Genomic DNA, 15,407 nt, shown 5'->3' with positions numbered 1-15,407 from the left:
CCTTGTTAGGTGTGTGCCTTTACCCTTGGAGCCTTCACTCCAGCTCCCACATTTTTTTTTTATTAAGCTTTTAAAAATTTTTTTTACTTAATTGTATTTTTATGTGCATCGATGTGAGCATGTCAGGTCCCCTGGAACTGGAATTACAGACAGTTCTGAGCTGCCATGTGGGTGCTGGGAATTGAACCTGGGTCCTCTGGAAGAGCATTCAGTGCTCGTAACTGCTGAGTCATCTCTCCAGTCCCCTTGAGGCAAGGTTTCATATAGTTCAGACTGGCTGGAGTTCAGTATGTAGCCTAGGATGATTCTGTACTCCTGATCCTCCTGCCTGGTCCTCTGGTGTGCTGAGGTTAGAGGTTCGCACCACCACTCCGGGTCATCCCCCACGGCTGGAGCCTAACGCTCAGGACGGAAGGTGAATGCAGCCATGTCCTGACGTGATGCCAAGTGACTAATCAATAGCTAGCCTTTATGGAACCCTGACACATATCAGGCATTGGCTTAACTGCCTGGTGTGTAATGCGGCTGACTTGTCCGAGTCTGCCCGAGATGCTCATGGGCTAGACAGGTTTGAGCAGAGTACCAGATCCCAGGCATCCCTCAGTAAAGGTTTCTCGGTGTTAATGCTTTCAGTCTTCGGACTTGTTCAAGGTTGGCCTTGAACTTGTAGCAATCCTCCTGCCTCTGCCTCCCATGTTCTGTATTACATGTGTGAGTCACCATATCCCGGAATATATATCTTTTCTACAGAAGAGGGAAAGCTCAGAGTCCAAGGAAATCTCTCTAAAGTCACACAGCCAGAGAGGGTGGCTAGGCATTAACCTAATTCTTGATGACCTTTTCTGTGACCTCTAAGGGATTTCCCAGCAGGGACTGCTAGGGGCTTGTCTGGACTGACCTTTGCCCTCTACGCTTTCTCTGCTTTCTCTTCGATGGTCCCTGGAAGGGACTGCCTGAGACAGGGATCCCCCTGAGGATTGGTCGGCCTGGGGCGGGCAGGGCTAGAGGGCCACATCTTGTGAGCAGTGTGTAGTAGGGCCAGCATTCCAGAGGCCGGCCTGGCATGTAGGGAATGCCCCATAGGTCTCAGTCTTCCAGAAACTCAAAGGGAAGTGTTCTTACATGGGGTGGTGGGTGGGTGCGAAGTGGTCTAGAACCATGAGGGGCTGTGCCATTCCAGGGAATTGTCCTGCTTTCTGATCTTCCTCATAGAGACTGCAATTCCTGTCTTACTTTCCCTGCTTTCTGATCGACCAGAATCCCAGGGCTTGAGCATCTTTCAGAGGAATGTTGTTCACTGACTTAGGCCACAATCACCTCGGTTTATTTAGAGTCAGCAGGGTAGTTGAACTCTATGCTGGCTCTGGATAGAAATCTCAGCTCCCGCGCAGGAGGCCCAGGCTGCAAGAAACCCTAAGGCGGGCGGGTAGGGCTCTGTATGTTTCTCCCTTGAGTCCAACGTCTGTTCTATCCCAGATCCCATTTTCCATTCTGTGTCTTCCGGTGTCTCTGGCCCCTTCAAGGAACATCTCTAAGACTACTTCCTGGTGCACCCTGGACCCCTCCCTCCATCCGGAACGCATTATTACCTTAAAGCTGGCTGATCCTTTCCATCTGCCAGGTTTGGGGGTGGAGTGCTCCAGGGTGGCCTCAGAGAGCAGGGGAAAGTTGAGGATCGGCCAAATACTGCAGTGGAGGAGCAGTTAAATGGACGAGTCAACACCCACGAGCTAGAGGTAGAAGGATAGCTAAGAGTTCGAGTCCAGCCTGAGCCACACAGCGACCTCAAGAATAGTCTGCACTACAGGGTGCGACCCTGCTTTAAAACCCAGAAAAACCCGCAGGAGAATCCAACGCAGGGGCCTCGGCGCGCTCTGCAGAGCCCCCTCCCCTAGCAGGACGGCTAGGGGCGTGGCCTAACACAGTGACGTCACCCGCTTATAAAACCCAGGGCGCCGCCGGGCTGGCTTTGTGGAGCGCTGCAGCGGGTTAAGCCGTGCAGAACAAAGAAGGTCCCGCACAGCCACCCAAGCTCCCGGGGCCACCGGGCCGCCCTCCGTCACCATGACCGCCAACGGCACAACCGAGGCGGTGCAGATCCAGTTCGGGCTCATCAGCTGCGGCAACAAGTACCTGACAGCCGAGGCGTTCGGCTTCAAGGTGAACGCGTCCGCCAGTAGCTTGAAGAAGAAGCAGATCTGGACGCTGGAGCAGCCTCCCGATGAGTCGGGCAGCGCGGCCGTGTGTCTGCGCAGCCACCTGGGTCGCTACCTGGCCGCCGACAAGGACGGCAACGTGAGCTGCGAGCGCGAGGTGCCCGACGCCGACTGCCGCTTCCTCGTCGTGGCGCACGACGACGGCCGCTGGTCGCTGCAGTCCGAGGCTCACCGGCGCTACTTCGGCGGCACCGAAGACCGCCTGTCGTGCTTCGCGCAGAGCGTGTCGCCGGCCGAGAAGTGGAGTGTGCACATCGCCATGCACCCACAGGTCAACATCTACAGCGTCACCCGCAAGCGCTACGCGCATCTGAGCGCGCGACCGGCCGACGAGATCGCTGTAGACCGCGACGTGCCTTGGGGCGTCGACTCGCTCATCACTTTGGCCTTCCAGGACCAGCGCTACAGCGTGCAGACGTCGGACCACCGCTTCCTGCGCCACGACGGGCGCCTGGTGGCTCGGCCCGAGCCCGCCACGGGCTACACGCTCGAGTTCCGCTCTGGCAAGGTGGCCTTTCGCGACTGCGAAGGTCGCTACCTGGCCCCGTCCGGGCCCAGTGGCACCCTCAAGGCTGGCAAGGCCACCAAGGTGGGCAAAGATGAGCTCTTCGCTCTGGAGCAGAGCTGCGCTCAGGTGGTGCTGCAGGCGGCCAACGAGAGGAACGTGTCCACGCGCCAGGGTGAGTTGGGGACTTGTCCCCTTCTTAGGTCCCGATAAAGTGCACAAAAGCATTCCCCGACTCCTGCATCCTTCTGTTTCCCGATCTCCCTGTGCGCTTCCGTTAGGCCCACAGGCCTCTATGCCCCGCCTTGGGGAGGTGGTCTTCTGTTTTGAAAAACCCGGTCTCACTGTGTAGCCCTGGCTGGCCTGGAACTCTCTCTGTAGACCAGGCTAGCCTTAAACTCGCAGAAATTCTCCTGCCTCTGTCTCTTGAGTGCTGGGATTAAAGGCATATGCTACCACCCCCTGTCCGGGACGTGCACTTCTGCCGGGAGGAGGTGACGTGGGGTGCGGCCTAGCACATCCTAAAGCAGTACTGTCCACCTCCCCGACCCCTTTTGGGGGCGTGGGGCTCCCTAGACCTTGGGTAGATCTTCTCTGTCCCCTTTTCCCAATCTGGGTTGTCCCCATTCGTGGGCTGATCCTCAAGGATAGGTTGCCCGCGGTCTTGGGAAGGAAGGTTTCCCCCTTGTCCATTTCCTCGTGCACCCTTCCTCCTGTTCCGCAGGCCTTTGGCCAGAGGGCCAGGGGACAGTCACCCCTGCTCTTCCTGCCTTTCCTGGCGAGGTGGTGGAGGTTTGGCGGGGCTTTTGATCGCGGCGGGGTGTGCGGGGCGGGGTCGGCACTGCTATGGGGAGGGGGGCGTCCACGGGGGCTGCCCCTCCCCCACCCCGCCTCCCTTCGCTAAGGCCTGGCGCTCCGGGCCGCGGCCTTTGTGAGCAGGGGGGCGGGTCGCCTCGGCTGGGCCCTCCCTCGTCCCCTTTGTCCTGCTAGGGCTCTGCAGATGGGAAAACCAGATGCAGCGGGGCTGGGGGGGGAGGGGATAGACTTAGGCGGTTCCCTCTGCGGAGGAGCCACCCCTAACTCCCCCACCCCCCCCAAGCGTCGTCCTTGGTACTGGGTCTTGTGCGGAGGCGCGGAGCGCAAACGCCTGGGTCTTCCTTCGCACCCCGCCAGGCGGGCGGCGTGGCCCGGGTGGGTGGCTGCGCGCCAGGCACCCTTGCCCTCTCGTGCACACCTCGCGGTCCGGCTCTTGGCCCTGCGAGTGTCCAGCTCGCTCCAGAAGCCTCTACCCTCGAGTGAACCGGTCCCCAAGGCCCTGGCTGGGAACAATCGTTTGCAACTGGATCTTCCCCATCCAGGGCCTCTAACAGGCTGGAAGGCCATTCCGACCGGCATGGGCATGGGCGTGCCACAAGTAGACGCCTCCTTTCTGGTGTACCCCCTATTTTTTTGCCAAAGGGTCTTTGCTGTCTACTGGCAGGCGCTTGTGAGATCTCGCTTCCTTGGGTGGGAAATTGGGCTCCAAGCCTTGGAGATAACTGGATGGGAGCCGAGCCTGTGGCGAGGAAGACCCCCCTCCCCCAATGCAGAGGGCTAAGCCCTGGGGGGGGCCTGCCTGAGTTTGGCTGAATTAACGCTCAGAAAGGTATAGCCGTTTGCTTTAGGTTACACAGTAAATCAGCAGCAACATGCTGCACTGGGTGTATTTGATTCCAGAATGTTCTCTCATTTTACACACACACACACACACTCCAACGCGTGTCCGCTTCTCTTGTTTCACATAACTGGGTGAAGGGAGTCAGAGTTCCCACCTGTTTAGCAAACACTGAGATACAAGAGAGAATAAGTGTCTCTTGGTAAAGCAAGATTGGGGGTCCAGAACCAGGGTACTAGATGATCGGGGTCAGAGGTCCTTTCTGAGCATACATGAGCTGCCCCAGGAGAGTGGACAGAAGTTAGCAGGCATCAGTTGTATGTATGGGCTTCTTGCAGGCAGAGGGCTCAGCCTGTGCCAAAGCCCCGGCAGGGAGGGGCAGTGAGCAAGCCCTGCATTTCTGGTAGGCTGGAGGAAGTCAGCCAGGGATTTGGGACTGGAGGGAACCCTGCAGATGCTAGGGACTTCCTAGCATAGAGATACTGGCTCGCTGTGAACTGTGTCCAAGGCTTGCTGCCCTGGGGAAGGTTAGGTGACTTAGGCCCTTGGGGCCACGAAGGAGCTAGAGGGTGTGTTTTTGCGAGCCTGGGCAGGTATCATCTTGAATGTCCTGATTGTGCGTGATTCACGCTGATGGGGCAGGAGGGGGCGGAAATTGGAGGTAAAGGGAACGCGGGGTCATGGTTAGACCTCTTCTGTCCTCGTATGTCGGGGTCTGAGCTCATTCCCATGTCAGCCAACTCCTCCCCTTGCTTTTTGGGGTGAGCTGTTGGGTGGGTGTGCCGGGGAGGCCATTTTGGGCAGGCCTGCGTGGCAGGGAGGCGGGACTGCGCTTCGGAAACACGTGTTGGGAACTGCTGGCCAGGATTAGGGGGAGGGAAGCCGCAGTCTGGGGTTGTGAATCACCCTTGCTGAGTTGCTTCCCGCTCCTCGGCCTCAGTTTCCCCATTTGTAAAACGGAGGTACTTGGGGCTAGGCTTTGTTCCTTGGAGATGGAGATCACATGAAAGGAGTGAGTAGTACCTAACTCAGGATTGGGGGGAGGGTACCCCCAAATCCCCACAAGCCCTTGCTGGCTCAAGAGACCCCTGTTGTGTCTTCCTACACTGCTCAGCCTCATTCACATGTAGGGTTCTAATCCTTGAGCATGTCTTTTATTTAGAAGGATCTTGTCCCCACCCTTCCTAGGGTGGCCGGCTGAGGAGTAGAGGGTGAGGCTGGGCTTTGTAGGATGTCTAAGAGGTCCCCATCCTTGGCAGGAATGGCACAGTTTTGACCACTGAGTAGACTCTGGTGGGGTGAGGTGAAGTCCTTGAGGATTCTAAGCTAAGCCCTCTTCCTAAATGAGAAAGATGGGTTGTGGAGGATGCTTATTTGGAACAAGGCAAGAGAATCTGGCAAGTTGCTAAGCTCAGGAAAGAGGGTGAGGGTTGGGGGACCCTCTGAGTCACCACAGCCTGTGAAGCTGGAAAATAGCCACGCCCCCTCCACGCCCCCTCCCGTGGGCTCCTAGGAGCCTGTGACTCAGGTTTTCTGTGCTGCCACTGTTGAAAAAAAAAAAATCCCACAGAAATTCTGTTACCATGGCAACGCAGCTCCAATGTGATTCCAAGGCCAAGTGGGACCTTTCCCCCACTGGGCTGGGCCTTGGAGGGGCCTCTCTGCAAGGGGGCTAACTGCTTTCCCAGCCCTTCCTGCTGAGTTGGGAGGACCCCCTGTCTCCTTGGCAACAGGCCTTCACATCCTTTTGGGGTCCCAACAGAGATGGTCCTTTTTGACAGGGTAGGGAAACTGAGGCAGAGAGGGGAGAGTGCATTCTAACAAAGGCTGCCTGGAGTCCACCTTTGGTGCGTCACCGGCCTCCTAGGCCTTTTGACATAGATTAGATGCAACAGGCCCTTTGTCCCAGTACCTGGCGATGAGAGCCAGATGCTGGCCTGGATGAGTGCTTTTTGTCCTCGTCAGGATGACTCGGTTCTCGGAAGCACTACAAGGCTGAGGTTGGTGTCTGTCCGTCCCCTGCACTGCCCCACCTTGAACTTTGTGCCCACAACTTTTTGACCCTTGTTCAGGGATGGCTAGCGTGTGGGGAAGCCGACTCTTCTGACTCCTTAACCCCGCTCACCTTAGTTTTGGTTTTTGTCTTGAAGCCCGTCTGGTTTTCAACTCTATTCTCCTGCCTCAGTCTTGAGTGTGCTGAGATGAGGGGCCTGGGCCACCAGTTCTGGTTGGCTTCCCGCCCCCTCCTGCTCAACGTGTATCTTGGAACAGCATTCTGCACCTGGGGTGGCTGGTAGGGGCTTTTCTTTTTTCTTTTCCTTTTTTCCTGAGACAGGGTTTCTCTGTGTGGCCCTAGCAATCCTGGAACTCACTCAGTAGACCAGGCTGGCCTAGAACTCAGAGATCCGCCTGCCTCTGCCTCCCAAGAGCTGGGATTAAAGGTGTGAGCCACCACTGCTGGGCAGCTTCTAAGAGATCCGCCTGCCTCTGGCGACTGTGTGCTGGGATTAAAAGTGTGCTTTTCTCTTATTGTGGGAATGTGACGTTGAGACTTGAGGCCCTGAGCAGGACAGGCAAGTACTCTACCAATGGCCACACCCTCAGCCCCTCCAGGAGGGGATTCTAGACAAATGCCCAGTCACTGACCCACACCCCCCCAATGCTGGCTTTTTTTTCTTTCCTTCTTTTTTTCAAAATAAAAATTTAATCTAATTTCCTTTATGGAATTATTTGTATGTGGGGGTGTTTGTATAGCGCATATAATTTGTATGTGGGGTGTGTATATGATGTATACTATTTATATGTGGGGTGTGTATGGTGTATATTATTTGTATGTGGGGGCGTGTGTACGGTGTATATTATTTGTATGTGGGGGTGTGTGTATAGTGTATATTATTTGTATGTGGGGGCGTGTGTATGGTGTATATTATTTGTATGTGGGGGCGTGTGTATGGTGTATATTTGTATGTGGGGGAGTGTGTATGGTGTATATTATTTGTATGTGGGGGCGTGTGTATGGTGTATATTATTTGTATGTGGGGGCGTGTGTATGGTGTATATTTGTATGTGGGGGAGTGTGTATGGTATATATTATTTGTATGTGGGGGCGTGTGTATGGTGTATATTATTTGTATGTGGGGGTGTGTATAGTGTATATTATTTGTATGTGGGGGCGTGTATATAGGGTCACAACATACACATGAAGCCCAGGGGATGACATGGGAGTCAGTTTTCTCCTTCAACCAGTGGAGATGGAAGTCTGGAGGCCTGGGGACAAGAGCCTTTACCCACTGAGGTCCCAATGCTGGCTTTTACTGGCTGTTCCGTCACCCTATGGGATTCCTTGCCCTCGCTGGCACTGGGTGTGGCTGTTCGGCCCAGTGGGCTGTGCTGACTCAGCTTTCCCTGCACGTGGCAGCCCAATTCCAGGCAGGCAGAGGGGACAGTGGGCAGCACCTCACATTCACGTGGCCAGCTGTCTCCTCCATGCTTAGCAGTCTCTAGTATGGGCCAGGGACAGGAGCGAGAAGGTTGAGCAGACTCCAGTCCGGAGCTGTGGCTTCAGGGTGGCCACTAGCCTGAGAGGGCCTCTCTCCCCTCTACCATGATTCAGTGGTAGACCCTGTGGGGACACTGGGTCAGGATCACGGGTGACCCACCATGGAAGCCATGCCTGCTGATCCATAGGTCTAGAAGGGAGGGATAAGGCATGGCCAGGCATTTGTCCATGCCCACTCCTGAGAGCCAAGAAGCCCCTTGGTCTTGCTGGGTGACTTTGCCTAGGTCATGCCACCTCTCAATCTCATCTCCCACTCTGTGGGGTAAAGATCCCAGCTGCACAGCAGACAGAGACATCGTTGGGTTAGGGTGGCACTGGTACACCCTTGGGTGGATTGTCAACTAAGGATGGGCTCCTAAGGGCAAGGGTGGCGTAGGTGGCATCTGCCATCTTCTACTTGGTCCATGCTTCATAAAGACAAACAGGGAGCCCGGTAGAGTACACTGTGACCTGGCTGAGGATATTCTAGAAACGCGTCTGTCTAGGACCCAAGATCCTGCTTCCAGGTGGAGTCAAAGCCAGTGTACAGAGCATAGCGGCGGAGAAGGCCTTGGGAGCAACACCTTATTTGGGCTTAGTGGGGTCATGTGACCCAGAAATTGCACAAGAACTCAGCAAGCCATGCTTGGGGTGCACAACTGTAATTCCAGCACTCAGGAGGTGGAGGCAGGTAGATCTGAGTTTGAGGCCAGCCTGGGATACACAGTGAGATCCTGTCTCGAACCAGACCAAAAACGAGAGCGGGCAATGGAGAGATGGCTCAACGCTTTATAACCCCTTTTTTGGAGGGGTGGAGCAAGGTATCCTCTCTATAACCACTCTGGCTGTCCTGGAACTCACTTTGTAGACCAGTCTGAACTCTAACTCAGGAGTGCTGGGGTGAAAGGCGTGCGCCACCACTGCCTGCCTCTAGAACACTTGTTCTCACCAGCACTTACATGGTGGTTCACAGCCATGTGTAACCCAGTTCCAGGAGATCTGGCCTCTGAGGGCACCAGGCACACGTGTGGTACACACCCCTACACACAGGCAAAGCATTCAGACATAGAAAATACAAGAAATCTTTTCTTTCTTTTTTTCTTTTTTTTTTTTTTTAGTTGGTGGGGGACAGACTGACCTCCAACTCACAGATCTGCCGGCTTCTGCCTCCCGGGTGCTGGGATTAAAGGCATATGCCACCACTGCCTAGCAAGAAATCTTCTTTAAAATTAAAGAAAACCAATTTTAAAAAGAGGATGTTTTAAGGAGGCTGCCTGTTCATTCCTGGCTACTCAGCCCTGAAATAATCACACAGAAACTGTATTGTTTAAATCACTACTTGGCCCATTAGCTCTAGCTTCTTATTGACTAACTCTTATATTAATTTAACCCATTTTTCTTAATATGTATATGGCCACGTGGCTGTGGCTTACTGGCTAAAGTTCCTGCATCTGTTTCCAGGAGCTCCATGGCTTCTCTCTGACTCCGCCCTTCTTTTTCCCAGCATATAGTCTAGCTTTTCCCACCTAGTTCTGTTCTTCCCTGCCATAGGCTCAATGCAGTTCTTTATTTATTAACCAACACATAATAATAATAATAATAAATAATAAAAGCAACCCACAGACAAAAGGACCTCCCACAGCAAGGGAGAGGATGGAGGCTCAGTGGTCCTGTCTGGGTGGACATGTCCACTGGCCGGCAGATGCTACGGAGCAGGGTGAGGCTTCCGTGTTTGTGGCTGGCGGGGACAGGCTTAGAGTATGATTTCATCTTTAGCCTTTTTGAGCATTTTTAGGTTTTCAAAGGGACGTGTGGTTTTGTGTGTGTGTGGTACTGGGGGTGGAATCCTGGGCTTCCCACCATGCTGGACAAGCACTTGGCCACCGAGTTATATTCCCTTCCCCTGTACATTGTATTTATTTTATTTGTAGCCTTGGCCGAGAACTCATTACCTAGACTAGGGTGCTCTCAAACTCAGAAATTCACCTCTGCCTCCAGAGTGCTAGGGATAAAGGCACGTGCCGCCACACCCACCTTCTTTCAAAAGAGGTCCGCTTCAACCCGCGGGCCTCTGGCACACTTGTATGGTGAGGGTGGTGGCCCCCGAACTGTGGCAAAGGTTTAGATGGCAGAGTCAATTCCCCTTCCTCCGTGTTGGTCCCAGAGATCGAAGTCAAGTTGTTAGGCTTGGTGTTGGTAGCAGGTTCCTGCAGCCCTTGTGTGTGTATGTGCAGGGGGTGGTGGTAGTGTTGTCTCATGTAGCTCAGGCTAGCCATGAACTTCTGATCCTTTTATGCAGTTCTGGGGATGAACCCCAGGACTTTGCCCTATTATATTTTCTGAGATAGGGTCTCACTTATAGCTGAGGCTACTCTCGTCTCCTGAGCGCTGGGATGATAGGCGTGGGTGGCCGAGTATAGCTCATTCTTCATATTCTTTTACTTTCACACATCCCCTCCACAGGAAGCCGGTAGCAAACCCCCTTTTGCCAGCACCCCACAATGTGACATTCTGCAGAACCGGCACCATCTGTGTGTTTATTCAATGGTTTTGGTTGTATTTAAAGCAAACTCCCGACACTGGGGCGACTTACCCGGAAACACCTCCATCTGTACCTACGAAACCAGGCCTGCCTTACATAATGGCAGCAATCTTTAAAACCAGTCTCGGCCACAGGAGAGTTCTCTTGCTTGGCTTTAGAACATCTTTGTGGGTGGTTCGTTTTGAAGTTTGAAGGCTTCCTTCCTTCCTTGTCTTTGGGGTGCTAGAGATTAAAGAAACGCACCAATGACTGAGCTAAATCCCCAGTTATATATATACATACACACATACATATACAAATATATATATTTGAGAGTTTCATGTATCCTGGCTGGCCTGCCTCAGTCTTCTGAGGACTGGCACATTCAACTTTTCTTTCTTTTCCTTCCTTCCTTCCTTTCTTTCTTTCTTTTTTCTTTCTTTTTTGAGACAGGGTTTCGGTGTAGCTTTGGAGTCTGTCCTGAACTAGCTCTTGTAGCCCAAGCTGGCCTCAAACTCACAGAGATCCGCCTGCTTCTGCCTCCCAAGTGCTGGGATTAAAGGCATGTGCCACCACCGCCCAACTGACTTTGACTTTTATTTTTTCTGTGTGTACCTCTAACACGGAGCCTAGAGGTCAACACTGGATACATCCTCTGTCATTCTGCACTCTTTGAGATGGAGCTTCACTACGACTCTGGATGTCCTAGAACTCACTGTGTAGACCAGGTTGGCCTCAGAGACACAGAGATCCACCTGCCTCTGTCTCCTGAGGGTCCACTCTGAACTTGAGACAAGAATCTCAGCTGAATATGGGGCGCACACCTTAATCCCAGTACTCAGGAGGCAGAGGCAGGCAGATCTCTGTGAGTTCGAGGTCAAACTGGTCTACAAGAGCTAGTTCCAGGACAGGCTCCAAAGCTACAGAGAAACCCTGTCTGGAAACCAAAAAAGAAAAAGAAGAAAAGGATGTCTCAGTGACCTGGAGCTGACTGGCCATTGAGCTCCAGGATCCGCGTGTCTTGGCTTCCCTGTGCAGTGATTATGGGCTCTGCTGCCATGCCTGGGTTTAATGTGGTTTCTCGGGATCCGAATTTAGGATCTGAGCGCGTGCCCAGTGTACAGGTACCATCTGAAGGATTTGAGCCACACTCGAGGAAACCCTCTGCCCGGTGGTGTACTGAGTGTGGGTGAGACAACAGTGGCCTGATTGGCTGGGGTCCCCCTCTGCAGGAATGGACCTGTCGGCCAATCAGGATGAAGAGACTGATCAGGAGACCTTCCAGCTGGAGATTGACCGGGACACAAGGAAGTGTGCCTTCCGCACCCACACGGGCAAGTACTGGACGCTGACGGCAACCGGAGGGGTGCAATCCACTGCGTCCACCAAGTGAGTGAAACCCCGCCCCCGAGTCACGTGGGCTGGCTGCGTGCCAGGCAGCCTGCTCGACCCTATGCTGCCAACCCTCCTCCTCTTCCCCAGGAATGCCAGCTGCTATTTTGACATCGAGTGGTGCGACCGGCGCATCACCCTAAGGGCATCCAATGGCAAGTTTGTGACCGCCAAGAAAAATGGTCAGCTGGCCGCCTCCGTGGAGACAGCAGGTAGCCGCATGGGCATGCACCCCAAGCCTTAATGTCTTAGAGGGATGGTCACCGCATGGTCAATCACCTGTCCCACCTGAACCTCTCTGTGTGTGCAAGCCTTCCCTTAGGTTGGTGTATCCTCAGGCTGGCACCTTAGCTTCTTGAGATCCTTCTCTGAGGTATGCCCTGGCTGTATACTATAAACTCAATGGCCCCTTTCTCTGTGACAGGGGACTCTGAACTCTTCCTCATGAAGCTGATTAACCGCCCCATTATTGTGTTCCGTGGAGAACACGGGTTCATTGGCTGCCGCAAGGTCACGGGCACTCTGGATGCCAACCGCTCCAGCTACGACGTCTTCCAGCTGGAATTCAATGATGGTGCCTACAACATCAAAGGCAGGTTCTCTGGGTGGGGCTGCTTACAACCATTCACGGTCATAAGGGAACATGTATCCTTTGGCCATTGGGGCTAGCGGCTTCCCCTCTTGTATGTAGAGAGAACTTTCCCAGTCCGTCCTAGGCAGATAGAGAAGGCGGGGAGTACCTGGGGATGGTGGGGAATGGCTTAATCTGGGAATCTGAGGCAGGAGGATTATCTAGACAAGAGAAGAAAGGATGAAAGATGGAAGATAAGGATATGACACCTTGACTGTAGGCCAAAACTAGAGTGAGAGGACCCCAGCAGTACAGAGGTGGTAAATTGGAATGGAACCCTGTGCTGTGTGTGGTCTTGGCAAGGCAAACCCCCTTCTTTCTTTACAGTGCTGAGGACTGAACTCAAGAGCCAGAGCCTAGCCCCTCACTGGGGGATTCTAGGCAGGTGCTCTACCACTGAGCCACACCCCAGCCCCTCACTGGGGGATTCTAGGCAGGTGTTCTACCACTGAGTCACACCCTAGCCCCTCACTGGGGGATTCTAGGCAGGGGCTCTGCTGCTGATCTACATCCCTATCATCTATCTATCTGTCTGTCTGTCTATCTATCTATCTATGGTGGAATATGATTATGTGGCCCTAGCTGTCCTAAAATTTGCTTTATAGACTTGGCTGGCCTAAAGTCAGATCTACCTGCCTCTGCCCCAGGATGCTGGGATTAAAGATACACGTACCATCATACTCAGTCCCTAGCCCCCCCCCCTTTTTTTTAAGTTTGGAATGAGGTGTCAGGAAATGTCACAGAATGGCCTTGAATTTTAGATAATCCTCCAGCCTCGGTATTAGGATTGAGTATTAGCGTTGTAGGAGTGTGCCCCACGTCCAGCTGGCCGCACTCGGTTCTGAGGCTGACTGCGGGAGGGAATATTAATCCTTGGGGTGGGAAACACAGCCTGACATGTAGTCGCCCTCCCCAGACTCCACGGGCAAGTACTGGACGGTGGGCAGTGATTCCTCGGTCACTAGCAGCAGCGACACCCCTGTGGATTTCTTCCTGGAGTTCTGCGACTACAATAAGGTGGCCATCAAGGTGGGCGGCCGCTACCTGAAGGGAGACCACGCCGGGGTCCTGAAGGCCTGTGCGGAGACCATCGACCCCGCCTCGCTCTGGGAATACTAGGGCCACCTGCCCTCTGCGGGCCACTCATCCATTCCCTCCTGCTATCCCCACTCGCCAGGTGGCCCTGCAGCAGGTGGCAAACCCCTTGCCTTTCAAACTGGAAACCCCAGAGAAAATGGTGCCCTTGCCTGTTGCCCTCTGTGGGTCCCCTCCCCCCTAACTCTCTGCTCCCCCGTGGCTGCAGACTGTCCCTGGGAGGGACTTCGGGTCCCTCTGCACCCTTCTTTGTCATGGGGCATGCTGGCACCTTTCTTCTGAGCCTTATTTCCCCAGGAAGTGGCCTAGGAGAAGTTGGGGAGGGGGCATGAGGGAGCGGCCCCATCCCTGAGCTTGTAACTGGAAGCCCCTCCCCTGGAGATCACACCTCTCTCTGGTGTACCTGTTCTGGCCCCACCTGGAGGCAAGCCTTTCGTGGGACTGAAGGCAAGTGTGGCCTGGTTTGCCCACAAGTTTTTTTTTCTGGATCATGGCTGGAGAGCGGTCTTTGTCGGACCCTGCAGCGGTCCGAATTGGCTCCCTGACTCAAAACTAGCTGGGTAGCACTGCCATGTGGCCCCTGCACACTCTGGGGTGGGGGTGGGCCTTGCTGACATCTCTCCTCTTCACCCTGGCCTGACTGGAAGCAGAAAAATGACCAAATCAGTATTTTTTTTTTTTAAAGGAAATGTCACTGTTGAAAGGGCCCCAGGCAAACTTGCCTGATTGGTTGTAGCTGTGAGTGGTCTTGGGGGGAGATGCTTGACACCTGGCCTCCCCAGTGGGTTCCCTTCCTCCTTCCCTCCTGCCTGCTCACCCCCAGCCCTGGCCCTGTGATTGGTGCTCCATGTCATCCTGACATCTCGGGGCTCCTGGGGTGGGAGAAAACCAGGTGTGTCCCTTCCCGGGGAGCCCTGGAGTAAACCTCAGGGGGGCCCTTCCCAGACACCTCATTCTACCAGTTCCCCAACACCGTGCATCTCATTCACTCGGGGTGTCTCGGTCTTTTATTTTTTGTAACTGTCCTTTGTATTAACTCTGAAGACCCGTGATAGTAGCTTTGAACTGGAAAATAAAATAATGCCAAGTCTGCAGCCTGCCACATCTCACAGAGGAAGTGGGTGTGGGAGTGGGCCGAGGGTTGCAGGGAGGGAGCCTGAACCTATGGTCAGAGGACAGTCCCGTGTTCACAGCTCAGACCCTGGTGGCTCCTGCACGGCGGTAGTAGCCCTGTGCTGGGAAATGGCTGAACGTGGAGCTGCTGGGTCTAGCAAGCTGGATCTTTAAAAGTGCAGACCAGGGTCAGGGGAGAGGGTTCAGCAGGTAACGTCACTGTCACTTGCCAAGTCTGATGTCTGACACCCACGTGGAGAAGTCCTGTACGGTGGTGTGCACCCACCCTAGGGTTTGGGGGAAGGGGAGAGACAGGAGGATCTCTGGAGTTTGCTGGCTGCCCAGCCCTACCTAATCGAGGAGCTCTGGGTTCAGCGAGAGGCCCTGTCTCAGTAAGGTGGAGATGGGTTGAGGAATACACCCCAAATAGACCTGGCTTCCAGACATACACACACAAAAGAAAAATAAGCCAGGCCTGTCATCCCAGCTACTCGGGGAGGTGGAGGCAGGAAGATCACAGATTCAAGGCTGCCTAAGTCGCAGAGTGAGTTCAAGGCTAGCCTGGGCACCTTGCTAGATTTTTTTTTGAGACGGTTTTTATATGTAACAGTCCTAGCTGTCCTGGAATTAACTCTGTAGACCAGGCTGGCCTCGAACTCGCAGAGATCCGCCTGTCTCTGCCTTCTGAGTGCTGGGCTGTGGGATGTAGTTTGTGGGCAGCACAAAGTGGGTCAAACCGGGC

General features: G+C 54.2%; 1 protein-coding gene across 1 annotated transcript; it reads left to right on the top strand.

Annotated features, from left to right (window-relative positions):
- The first annotated feature begins 1,961 nt into the window (after positions 1-1,961).
- Positions 1,962-14,646, top strand: Fscn1 (fascin actin-bundling protein 1). The gene is made up of 5 exons (XM_075974005.1): positions 1,962-2,896; positions 11,667-11,823; positions 11,917-12,038; positions 12,251-12,418; positions 13,374-14,646. The coding sequence occupies exons 1-5, from the start codon at positions 2,065-2,067 to the stop codon at positions 13,574-13,576; spliced, it is 1,482 nt and encodes a 493-aa protein (XP_075830120.1). The 5' UTR covers positions 1,962-2,064; the 3' UTR covers positions 13,577-14,646.
- Positions 14,647-15,407: the final 761 nt, after the last annotated feature.

The sequence above is a fragment of the Microtus pennsylvanicus genome, chromosome 1 (genome assembly GCF_037038515.1).
Source record: "Microtus pennsylvanicus isolate mMicPen1 chromosome 1, mMicPen1.hap1, whole genome shotgun sequence".
Taxonomy (NCBI): Eukaryota; Metazoa; Chordata; class Mammalia; order Rodentia; family Cricetidae; genus Microtus; species Microtus pennsylvanicus.
This window is presented reverse-complemented; position numbering and strand designations above follow the sequence as displayed.